This window comes from Polyodon spathula, chromosome 19 (genome assembly GCF_017654505.1).
Source record: "Polyodon spathula isolate WHYD16114869_AA chromosome 19, ASM1765450v1, whole genome shotgun sequence".
Taxonomy (NCBI): domain Eukaryota; kingdom Metazoa; phylum Chordata; class Actinopteri; order Acipenseriformes; family Polyodontidae; genus Polyodon; species Polyodon spathula.
In genome coordinates, this window is record NC_054552.1 from 34,645,946 (window position 1) to 34,658,287 (window position 12,342).

The 12,342-nt window shown below is 42.6% G+C and overlaps 1 protein-coding gene across 12 annotated transcripts in view; it reads right to left on the reverse strand.

The window, feature by feature from the left end:
* The window catches only part of LOC121294709 (myocyte-specific enhancer factor 2A-like), a 98,837-nt gene that overhangs the window by 45,711 nt on the left and 40,784 nt on the right, over positions 1–12,342 (reverse strand). For all 12 annotated transcript variants that reach the window (XM_041218735.1, XM_041218736.1, XM_041218734.1 and 9 more), the window contains one exon: positions 8,139–8,317. In XM_041218735.1, coding sequence (XP_041074669.1) covers positions 8,139–8,192 — 54 coding nt within the window. In that variant the 5' untranslated portion in view covers positions 8,193–8,317. The remainder of the gene's footprint in view (positions 1–8,138; positions 8,318–12,342) is intronic.

A 12,342-nucleotide genomic window follows, 5' to 3' on the forward strand; every position in this document is an offset into this window, starting at 1 on the left:
AAAGGTCTATCTATGGCTGGGTCTCATTAAAATTGAGACTGAAGATCTTCATATAGTAAACTAGCATCACGTCAAAGAATGAGGAGTGTGAGACAGGAATAATGTGCTGAGCTAGCACTGACTGTCATGCTGGTGTATAACTGGTCACAGTCAGCTGCCCCCTTGATCTAAAACCATCAACAAAATGTGTACCATGAGTTTTAAAGGTAGAACCAGTCTGCTCCTGTAATAATCAACGCTGTGACAGGACTGCAGCTGCATGAAGTGTTGTCGTGTGCTTGCTCGTAATGAAAAGGAATGGAACGGCTAACTCCTCCCCTGGGAGACTCCTTCAAGACATGCAAGCAGGGTCGGGCTCAACTCCTGTTTTTCAATTCCAATTCCAATTCTGAAAAACGACGCTTCAGTGCATCAGAAAGTGCAACAGAAATATGAGATTAGGATTTAAAATTCTCTACCCAACTGTCTGTGCCTAACCACTATACAACATGGCTGGCTTCAGGAACAAAGGGAAAAGTAGGCTGTAAACAAAAAACTGGTGTAAATAAATGTCTATGGTCTCACTCAAGTACAGTATGCTAATTCCCAAAGAATGCTGTGTTAAAGCAAGTACAGTATGCTAATTCCCAAAGAATGCTGTGTTAAAGCAAGTACAGTATGCTAATTCCCAAAGAATGCTGTGTTAAAGCAAGTACAGTATGCTAATTCCCAAAGAATGCTGTGTTAAAGCAAGTACAGTATGCTAATTCCCAAAGAATGCTGTGTTAAAGCAAGTACAGTATGCTAATTCCCAAAGAATGCTGTGTTAAAGCAAGTACAGTATGCTAATTCCCAAAGAATGCTGTGTTAAAGCAAGTGAACGCACAGGGTAACAGTGTTCATTCTGGGCAGTGCTAAAAGTTTCTGGAAATGAGGTCAGAAACTGAATGGCGTTTGATATTTTTATCAAAATCAAGAGACGAAAATGTTTTTTAAAAAATAAAAATAAAAAATAAAAATCGACAGCTGAATTCTCAGAACAAAGTGAGTGTTTTGAATGGAAACAGAGAAAAATAAAACACAGGAAAGATTTTGAGCTGAAGGTACTTTGAATTTCTGTCAAGAATGATTTTAAAAATGGTTTGCTCTTTAGCTTCCTGCCCTGTCAACAGGAAGCTGCGACGATGAACTAAACTACACGGAAGTATGCAAGTGACGAGGGCACAGACCTGCTTGTACTATTGACAGGTTCAATTCCACACTTCATTAAATTCACTTCAATGTGCATGACCTCCATTCTGGAAGCTGGAGGCTTTTTCGTGAACTTTAAAAACAAAACAAAACCAAAAAAAACCTGCTTGTGTGTGCGCGTGAGACTGAGATCATCCGAAGTGCAACTGACTACAGGAAGAGACAGCAGCGGGGCATTGACGTCAATCAGCCCTTAGCAGCAAGCTCCACTTTGCATCCAAGTGGTACTCTGAGAATAATGAGCTACTCTAGATAGTATTGCGCTTTCTTCCCAAACTGTCCCTCGTCTGCAGAATGACACTCTGCTAGCTTTCATTGGGGCTGGCTACGTACTGTTTCAGCACAAATGAACTACTGTCTGAAAGGCCAAGGATAACGCTGCCTGCCGCTGCCCCCTCCTCCTCCTCCTCCTCTATGCAATAAGTGTCCTGTTCTTCATCTTTCACATTGTTTATTAGGCTGGAACACAGCTCTGCCATGCAGGACGTTATTAACACAACAGAATATTCAGATTTGTTATTATCATTTTTTTTTTTTTTTATGGCTGCTAAACTGCTGAGATCTCTCCTTTCAGCAGGAACCCCACTGAAGGCTGACATTCCCGCACTTGGGTGGGTTCTTCCTGACCCTTGCTATTGTTCACACATGTTTCACATCAGGCTTTGCCAGCCTGCATCACGAGGGTCACGTTGATGTCTCTTGGCTCTTAAAGGTAGGGAGCAATCTGTATGTTTCCTGTTTGGAGCACTATTTAATATCAACAAATGCAGACAGGTGTCAGTTTTTCCTCTTGAGAACACAAAATCTCAGTTCATCAGTAGGACAGCCTCACAGAGCTAGAGGTGAGAAAGGAAGAGCAGATTGTCTCCCTCGGGTACATCTATACAGGGGAGCCAGTGTGGTTTGGGGCGCTGAGGGAGTTGAGGAGAGGGGAGGGGGTGAGGGAGCAGAGGAGAGGGGAGGGGATGGGAGGTGAGAGGAAGGAGGGAGCAGAGGGGAGGGACTGAGGGAGCAGAGGAGAGGGGAGGAGGGTGAAGTGATGGTTCAGGTGGTTTGTTTGTACTGCAGTTACAGGTTTTGTTTTATTCCCCCTCGACACTTATGCCCCTGGTAACCCAGCAACAGCAATCCCACCGTGGTGGTAAATGGGGAAGCGAAGGAGAGAAGGTCTTCCAGAGCTCTTTGGACAAGATTATAGTGCTGCAAGCACAGTTTCTAAACACTTAGCCTTAATCCTGGAAAGGTCTGGTCTCTTATCACCGCAGGCACTTTGCCTGGCTTCAGGAAGGCAGGTGGGTCTCAGGCTGGACAGAGATGCACACAGCCTACTCTGCTGTCATCACAGCTTGCTTATTTTTCTTAGAAACAGCATCCCTCTGTTGTTCTATAGAAGAGTAGAGTTATATAGTATAAGAATGACATTATGCCCACGAGAATCCAAGTGCTTATTTAACTAAGCAGTCACTCTGTTCCTGTTTTTAACTATTTATAGCTGGGAGAACATGCTTGGAAGTTCCAAAACTAGCAAACGCAGCCCTATTTCTTCCTTATATCTTTGCAGGATTAAATGTATTAAAATCATGCGACTCTCTCCCAGGCAGTAATGTTTTGAGAAGCTCAAGGGTTTGTTCAAACTCAGAATTTCCCACATAACCCCATAACTAGAGATGTTTAGCATTAGTCAGCGCTAGACTGGAAGTACCTTGAGTGGGGAGAACAAGGGAGAGAGAGATAGATTCTTAACTCGTAGCACAGTACCACCTGCTATTTCAGTCCAACCCAAACAGACGGTCCAGGCCCAGGTGTAGAGTTGCAAGGCAATTCAAACAGCCCTGTGAACATCAGTGTGATCGTACTAGATTGCAAAGGCACACCATCAGTATTCCAAATGCCAAATCTTTTAGAAGACAAAGCACAGCATATTAAACACTTACTATTGATCTGGTTGAGATGTTAAACGTCTTGTATAGCCTAAATAAATCCCATGGAAAACTTCAGACAAGTGTTCCTGTGGAGGATCGATATGTCTTCGTTGAACTCAAAAATGGGTGCCTGTCAAAGGTTGCGTCCCCGATAACAGCTGTCAGTAACTGAGTGGTTCAGACTGAGATATCAGTCTAGATGACTCGAATCTCCTCTTGGGAAGCAAAGCAAGCTGATCGCTGGGGACTTAGGGGGACAAGCACTAAATGATGGTAGGTTCTGTTCTGTTTCCCCCATCTGCGTTCTGCCTGAGAATGAAACAAGCGGGAGCAGACCAGGGGCCCAGCTGGCTCTCGAGCCCAGGCCCCCTGGCTCCAGCCCAAGCCATGCACCAGCTGAGTCCTGAGGCCGGACAGAGAGCCGCTGTCCCTGCCGGTCTCTCTGCGTTTCTCTGAGAGGAACTCGAAGCTGAGGGGGAAGCATTGCTGGAGGGACGGAGAGACAGAGACACCGCTCTTGACAGCCCAGGCCATAGCTAATTGACCCTGGTGTCCCGGCATGTTTTAGTTTTTAATCCCTTTAACTATTTAAGAGCCAGGCTTTCTGGTCTTTCAGAGGCTTTAAAACAAACATGTTTGCTCGCACACACTGCCCACTCCCGAAAATATAAAGAATGTTCCAAGTAGTAATTAGTTGATTAACGGTTCTATATATTCACAGCAGCTCTCCGCTAAATTGCAGTCTTGCACAGTATACTTCTTTTTACTAGTTAAAAACCACATGCTCATTTAATGCATCTCTCTCTCTCTGAAATTCAGAACTCAGACAACATGCTCTGTAGTTTTCTGGGAAGTCAGAGCAGTGCTGTGCCCATAACAGAATAGTGTGCCGATCTTAGTCTCTAGCGAGGGAGTACTGAGGCAAAGCAATGCCTAGAAATAAACTATTAAACTTGTAATGACTTGTGCAATTACTAGTAGTAACTCGCTCAATGACATACAGAGCAAATTATTAGAAATGAAAATCTACAGATTAATCATCAAATACGCAGTGTAAAATGAGGTCAGCATGTACCTCCAGTGTTCTCTGATAGCAATCTACATTTACTGAAAATATTCAGCACTGTTAACCTGACAGACTGTTACCCACACCCACCTTACTGGATGGGTTTCATTAGGTTTTAATAAAGGAGCAGCACTTCTTAGCACCGCTCCATGTTACTGGTTGCCCTATGAACACTGAGCTTCCCCTGTCCCCAATCTTTCATTTCATATATAGTAGATATGACTAATTCACACTCATTAATACTGAACTATCTGAATAGCATTGACATGCAGACAGAAACTATGCATTGCGTTTGTTTGATTATTAGACTCACAAATGCATGCTGCGCCTGCCTCAACATCTAGACCCTGCATCCATCCTCTTCAAGCTCACAAAAACGCAGGCAGGCGGAGGCCTGGACAGGTGATTCTTTACTAGCATCAGTGCATCTCAGATGGATATCTAGGTGTTGTGCATGCTCTTGCTGATCCGCACTTGGTAAATTAGTGCTCTGTTGGTATCTGGTACTATTTTCACATTCACTCCTACACAGGTTTGCAATTAGGATGTCAGACTGCACAGAGAAGCTCACTGAATCCAACAGCCCTACTCTGTTCTACGATGACAGGTGTTGCACAATCTCAACAAAAAGAGTGCAAGCACACACACACACACACTGACACACACACACACGCACACGCACACGTCTGCCTTCATCTGGTATGTGTTTTTTATTATTATTTTGCATGACAAAACTCCTGATGACTGTGATTATGCTGACTCCTTCCAAGCAGGAAGCACTGAACAAAGATATTACATGAGAGGGGCAGACCCATTCAAAAAGGACAGGATTCAGTTGTTTTTGTTTAAATAAAGGTTTGTTCTCAGACAAGAGAAATAAAAAACTAAAATGACAGCAGGCATTTCCATCCCCCATTTTCAGGACTGTAGGCAGTACGTCCCGTCCCCCCCCCACCCCCCCCCCCCCCCCCCCCCCCCCCCCCCCCCCCCCCCCCCCCCCTTGAATCTAATCAATCCGTTTTGATAGATCCTGTATTTACAAACCTGAAAAGGTCAATGGCTTCTTGGAAGAAAGCAATTCTAGCAATGATGCAAGAAGGACGATGTGCCAATGTGGAATGCCATTTAATTAGAACACTTGAAGTATTCTTTCATTTAATGTCATGAACACAAATTGCCTGCAGTGCGGGCGTGCAGATAGAGATTCTAACTGTCGCGACAATGGGACTCGCTGGCTCATTATTACTCTGGTGGGTAACGAGCGCACTCCAGAGAGAGAGAGAGAGAGAGAGAGAGAGAGAGAGAGAGAGAGAGAGAGAGAAAGAGAGAGAGAAAGGAGAGTAAGAGAGAGAGAGAGAGAGATCTCAACGTGAAGTTTGTGATACGACGGGAGTGCAGATGCACATTAGAATCAAGACACAGGTCACGAGACGAGGCATGACTGCAGATCAGAGTGGACAGTCAGGATCGCATGAAACTGACAGCCAGCAGAATATACCCATTGTTAACTCATAGGTCTCCTCGTGGAATCTATTAGCTAACAATGGGTACGTTCCACATGGAACCAAGATTCCATGAGGAAACCTAATAGCTAACAATGGGTACGTTCCACATGAAACCAATGTGATGTATGAAGAATAAAACCCATAATCTATAATCTGCATTGGTCTTGAAGGGAAGCAACTGAAGTCATTTTGAAAGTCGAAAACGTTTGTCACTGAACTCATTATATTTCTTCCACTATTTCTGATAAGGGTAACCTAACATGAAGAGTCAAGAACCACAGTGGTGCATTCAGTGTGAAATTGAGAAACAGATTTTATTTATTTTTTTGTTTGTTCTTGTAAGATTTTGGATTCAAGAGTTAACGATGCTGGCTCCCTTGCTGTTAACATGCCCTGTGACTGTCACTCAATGGAGCTGATTTGCTCACAGGTTGCACAAACAGTATATCACCCCTGTTCTCTTGGCAGAGTATGTGTCCCTGCCTGCTCTCTCATTTGGGTCACACCCAAAACCTGGTGGCATACCGATAATGAGTCCATCATGTACACTGTGCTTCTCACTTCGGCAAATTGCTACCCACACAATGAAGGTAAAAAATAGAACGTGTGTGTGTGTGTGTGTGTGTGTGTGTGTGTGTGTTTGTGGGGGGAGGTGTTCAAGTAATTAAAAAAAATATTTCACAAAGTTTCAATTTCAATTAGCATTCCCTGTGTAGCTCCGCACAACAGTTTTAACTAGAATGAACACACATTGTAATTTCTTTCTCCAATTCAAAAACTGTATTATGCTGTTATAGTGTTAGCAGTAAAAGGGTCAGTTTTGTTGTTACTGAACTACATTACCATTACAAAATCAATGCCTTTTTTATTTAACCTATGAGCACAATTGTACAAATGTGCTACTGTATCAAATTATTACATTACAGTGGGCACACTGACTGTGATTAAATTAAAGCCCTTTCAGTTCCCACTGTGCTTACTGCTCTTCTTGTATTCACTGTTGGATGGTGTTTATTATGTATCTAACAGAGATTCATATCTATCTATCTATTAATAAATGCGATGTATATCACAACCCTGATACAAGTTTAACGCTATACATTTGCACAGTAATTCTGCAGTTTTCACAAGTTTTTTTTTTTTCATAGCTTTACCATACCTCTTTGGGCTTTGCCAGTTTACATACACTTACCTATGCTTTGCTATGCTTTATTACACTTTGCTACGCTCTTACTGTGGTAAACCTTTAGTAGAAAGCACTACTTTAGTGAACGCATAGCTTCTATGACAATATTATACTATGCATTTCCTAAAGGCAATACTTGTAAACATAACAGTAACTAAATAAATTATAGGTAGGGTAAAGCTGACTGGTGTGTCTGTATTGATGACAGTTAAAACAACAAAATAAATAAATAAATCTTAAACAGAGGTGCCAAAGTGAATCATACCAATTTTACCCAGACAGTAGCACTTGCCTTTTTAAGCCAGAAAAAAATACCCAACATGAATATGAAGAGCAATTGTAGGGTAAGTTTCTTTTAATTGATGTTTGTCCAAGTCCAGTCCCATCCAAATGAAACCCTAGGACTGTCGTGACGACAAGCTCCTAATTCCTATGTGGTTTCTATTAGGCACGACGGTCGCAGAAAGAAGGGCATGTCCTGCTGACCCAGCCCTTGTAACGAGACGGTACAAGCTGCCGGCTGTCCCAGATTATTATTAGCAGCCAGACTGAACCACAGGGAAAGTAGAGCACAGTACAGAGGGACAGGAGTAAACCGATCCCTTCGCAAGGGGAAGTGCATTGGAAGAACAAAAAACTAATCAATTCTGGAGATAAAACAGAAATGGAGAACCCATCACTCAGTATCAGAAACAGCGAGGAAGTGCTGTGTAATGTTTGAAAGGCACGAGGAACACGTAATGATAATTCTGACAGCAGCCTCTGTTTGAATGAAGGAGATCTCACTGGTATTATAATCCAGTAGATTCAATCCACTGGATTTTAACATTGTCACAAGATCCTTTGGAATCTGAAACACTTTCATTGTACTTTTACACGAAAAAAAATAAAACCATTGAGCTGATCAGAGCACTGTGATAGATTTGGGTGTGGCACACTAACACCCACAAAACACATTGCTGTGTAAAGACTTTGAAAATGTGTTCCAACACCAGCAGAATGTAGTTACACAAAGTGTTGACTGAAACAAAACATGCAGCTTTAACTTGTTACAATACAGTAGCAATGACCTCGTCTCACTGCACAGTGAAGGTCTATCGCAGTGAAACAGGCAGCTGCTGTTTGTGTCAGTTTCCTGAACTCTTAAATAAAGGGGTAGTGCTGTTAGGACATGGCAGGGGGATTCACTTCATCAGAAGGGCTCCTCCTCCTCCTTCTCCTCCACCTACCTGTCTGTTCCGTTCATCCATGATCCGCGTGATCTGTATCTTCTTCCGCCCCATTTTCACTTTCCTCTTCTCACTCTGACACTCCGCTACAGCAGAAATAAACCTAAACTTGTCTGTCTTCGCTCTCCTAGCACATTGTACACACTCCTCTCGGCTGTCCCAGTTTACCACTCCAAGATCTAGAGAGAGAGAGAGAGAGCGTTAGTACTGTACTGCGTGTTGGTTACTGATGCACATCAAAGCTACTGAGCGCTTCTTTTTATTTCCATTCCCCAGCACATTTAGAAAGGATGCAAGTCAGGGTGCTTTCTAATCTTCCCACCTGCAGCACAGCAGCAGCTGTGTGTGACCCATGTGAGGGAGGAACCCAAGACCTGACGCAGTCAGTAGTTCAGTTTCAGACTCAACTGTTTGTTACATAAAACAACTTGCAAACAAGTAATAAAAAATTCATATAAATTTTAACAGTTCATCAAAATTTAAAGCCAGAACGGCAATACCATCACTAGCTCACATGCATCTTGACATGAGAGTCAGTAAAATAAATATGTTTTATTTATTTAGATAGCTAGATAGCTAGATAGCTAGATAGCTAGATAGACACAGAGATAGATAGAGAGATAGAGAGATAGATAGATAACTAGATAGATAGCTAAATAGATGCCAACAATCCTGGTTTCCTAGAAAATGTCCCACATCCCGATGCATAAGAAGAAAGTCCCGATATTTACACATAGAAAAAAAATCATTTATTCTGCACAGTAGAGTTAGTGAAAAACCACACGCTGTGCTCTTCGTGCAGCTGACACACCTGCTCATATACTTACCGGTATACAAAGGTAAGAACGCTTCATTTTGTCTGTGTTTACTGTCATGCTGGTCATGTGTTGTTGAGTTGAGGGGATACGTCTGTTATTATATGATAGATAGAGTGTTTTTTGCGTATGACCCCTCCTGTGTGTGCACGTCGCGATCCATTCACCCCAGGAGTGGAGCTACAGAGATGCAGAGCAGATTCTGAAGGGCATCATTCGAGTGAAGGAGACAACCTTTGCTGTTCTTTAACATTAAATGCCCATTGCTGCTACACTCAGAAAAGAATAAGTTCCAGCTAGACAAGAAAACTCAATTTTGCACCATCGAGAGAAAAAATATAGTTCTGCCCCCACCCAACCACACACACCTGATTAAAACAATCAGGTAAGATGCTTCTACTCAAAAGGAAATTAAAAGCAATTCTTAGATAAATAGAAATCTGCCCCCAGCAACCATAGCAACAGCCAAGTTTACTCATTACTTGACTGAAGTTCCTTGAGAGAAAAGGAATATCACACCTTGCACTGCAAGGTTAACAAAGCCTGGCATTTAAAACTGATGACGTTCACCCCCTCCACTTGAACACAGATCAAAATGAGCATTGACCAGCCCAGGAGACAGAACGGCAGCAATACTGACTCCAGCAGCAGCGCCCCCCGCAGGCCAGGAGGATGAGGCTGCACACTTAGGGTGTTGGGGGCAGAGTGGGCAGCGGGTCACTACAACGAATCCAAGTGAGAGACCACCTGGCAACACTGCATGTACTGCACTGCGTGTGTGAGGTGCTAGTTGTATATGTGTGCAGTGGTGTACCTTCTTTCTAAGGGAAACGCTTCACCTCAGCGTTATAGATCAACGCATGACCTTTACGAGCTTCAGGTGCCCTTTCGCATCGCTTGTGTAATGAAACAGCCATGGCTGGACTGACACCACCGAAGACCTGTTCCCTTCATTTAATCCACTGACTAGGTGAAGGAATGACAGGGACTCCCAAGCGTCCCTCATCCCTGCCCTACAGCAAGGCAGCGAGTAGTCCCTGATTCTCACACTACAGTGCCACCAAAGTGGGTAGCACCGTCTATGCTGTTCTGCAACAACGTAGAGTTTATATAACCACAGGGATTCTCTGTGTTTCCAAGTGGGAGGAAGATTAAAGGGCAGCCAGAGTCTCCAAATATCAGATTCAAGTGAAACTTCATTACATATGAAAAGCAGCAGCAGCTGGGTTTTTTGTACATATTATTGCTATTAGTATTATTACTACTATGAGGTCAGCCTAAGGGAATTCACTGAAAGGAAAGTACACTAAGGAAATTCTCACCCCCAAGCGCAGAATTTACTGAAAACCACATCAGAACGCACCTGTGAAAATTCATATTTAATTTTGCCACCATTCAGAACATCCCCACCCTGCCCAGGCTGTTGGCGTTCATAGACAGACTAACACCCCGAAGAGACTACTTCTCGAAGCTCTCTACTACACGCTGCCATGATGAAATGGAGACACTTGTGTTGCTAGTGTTTCCGGAGTAGCATGCTGCTTTACACCCCTTATTGAATTATATACTATAGAAATATCAAAGTGCTCATCCGCAACATACAAACAGAATTCATTCATAAATTTGCAGACGACACAAAAGTAGGAGGAGTGGCAAACACTGTTGCAGCAGCAAAGGTCATTCAAAATGATCTAGACAAGATTCAGAACTGGGCAGACACATGGCAAATGACATTTAATAGAGAAAAGTGTAAGGTACTGCACGCAGGAAATAAAAATGTACATTATAAATATCATATGGGAGATATTGAAATTGGAGAAGGAATCTATGAAAAAGACCTAGGAGTTTTTGTTGACTCAGAAATGTCTTCATCTAGACAATGTGGGGAAGCTATAAAAAAGGCTAACAAGATGCTCGGATACATTGTGAAAAGTGTTGAATTTAAATCAAGGGAAGTAATGTTAAAACTGTACAATGCACTAGTAAGACCTCATCTTGAATATTGTGTTCAGTTCTGGTCACCTCGCTATAAAAAACATATTGCTGCTCTAGAAAGAGTGCAAAGAAGAGCGACCAGAATTATTCCGGGCTTAAAAGGCATGTCATATGCAGACAGGCTAAAAGAATTGAATCTGTTCAGTCTTGAACAAAGAAGACTACGTGGCGACCTAATTCAAGCATTCAAAATTCTAAAAGGTATTGACAGTGTCGACCCAAGGGACTTTTTCAGCCTGAAAAAAGAAACAAGGACCAGGGGTCACAAATGGAGTTTAGAAAAAGGGGCATTCAGAACAGAAAATAGGAGACACTTTTTTACACAGAGAATTGTGAGGGTCTGGAATCAACTCCCCAGTAATATTGTTGAAGCTGACACCCTGGGATCCTTCAAGAAGCTGCTTGATGAGATTTTGGGATCAATAAGCTACTAACAACCAAACGAGCAAGATGGGCCGAATGGCCTCCTCTCGTTTGTAAACTTTCTTATGTTCTTATGTTCTTATGTACTTGTTTTATTTTATATTTTGCTGATTTCAGGGTGTTCACTTTGTGGCAGGAGTGATTAGAGAGCTCAACAAAGTCCTTGTTTTTTTGAAGTGCCACAACAAAAAATAAAATAAATTCCACATACTTTTTTACTATAAAAACCACATGCTTTTTTACTATCAAACTGCATGAGCTTGTGCCATCTGGCTGGCATGAAATAAAAACTAGCTTCGTCTCTCTGACTGACTGCATCTGTCATTAACCCTCGAACTGTCAGATTGCATTATTTTAATGTGTGACTACCCCAGCTAATTAGCATGCATTTACTAATTGCCAAGATCTGAGTTTTCAGAAGCTTCATTGAGAAGTCTGGCAGCGTACGTCACATATCTGTTAACAAATGCAATAGCAGTATGCTGAAGTTATGTTCTTGTAATATGCAGGATCATCAGGTTACTTGTGATTCTGCACTTGCCAATAGTTGAAAGATCACAGGTGCAATGATGCACAGCATGGTGATGAATATCCTGTTCAATGAAGCTCTGAATAGTAAGCCCGTTACTCACTGGAAACTATACCCCCTTATGCCTTCAGCATTTCCTGAGCTGCACAAGGTCGCAAGTCAGGATGAGTGGTTGCTTATACATATTGCCCAGGTAGAATCTGCTCTCATGACCTTCCCAAAGGAATACAGCCTGTAATGAAGATAACTAGATCTTAACTATTACACTAGTTAAAGGTATCTGGTAGTTAACTGGAACTGCAAATCATTTTCTAACAGTAGCCTGCTGTTAGAAGAGACTGCAGTTCTGAGAAGCAGTGTGGCTTCCACCTTAAGCAGGGATGTAAGATCACTCTTAATCCCTGTGGGTCACAGGATCTCAAGCGACACAGCACTGCAGAGA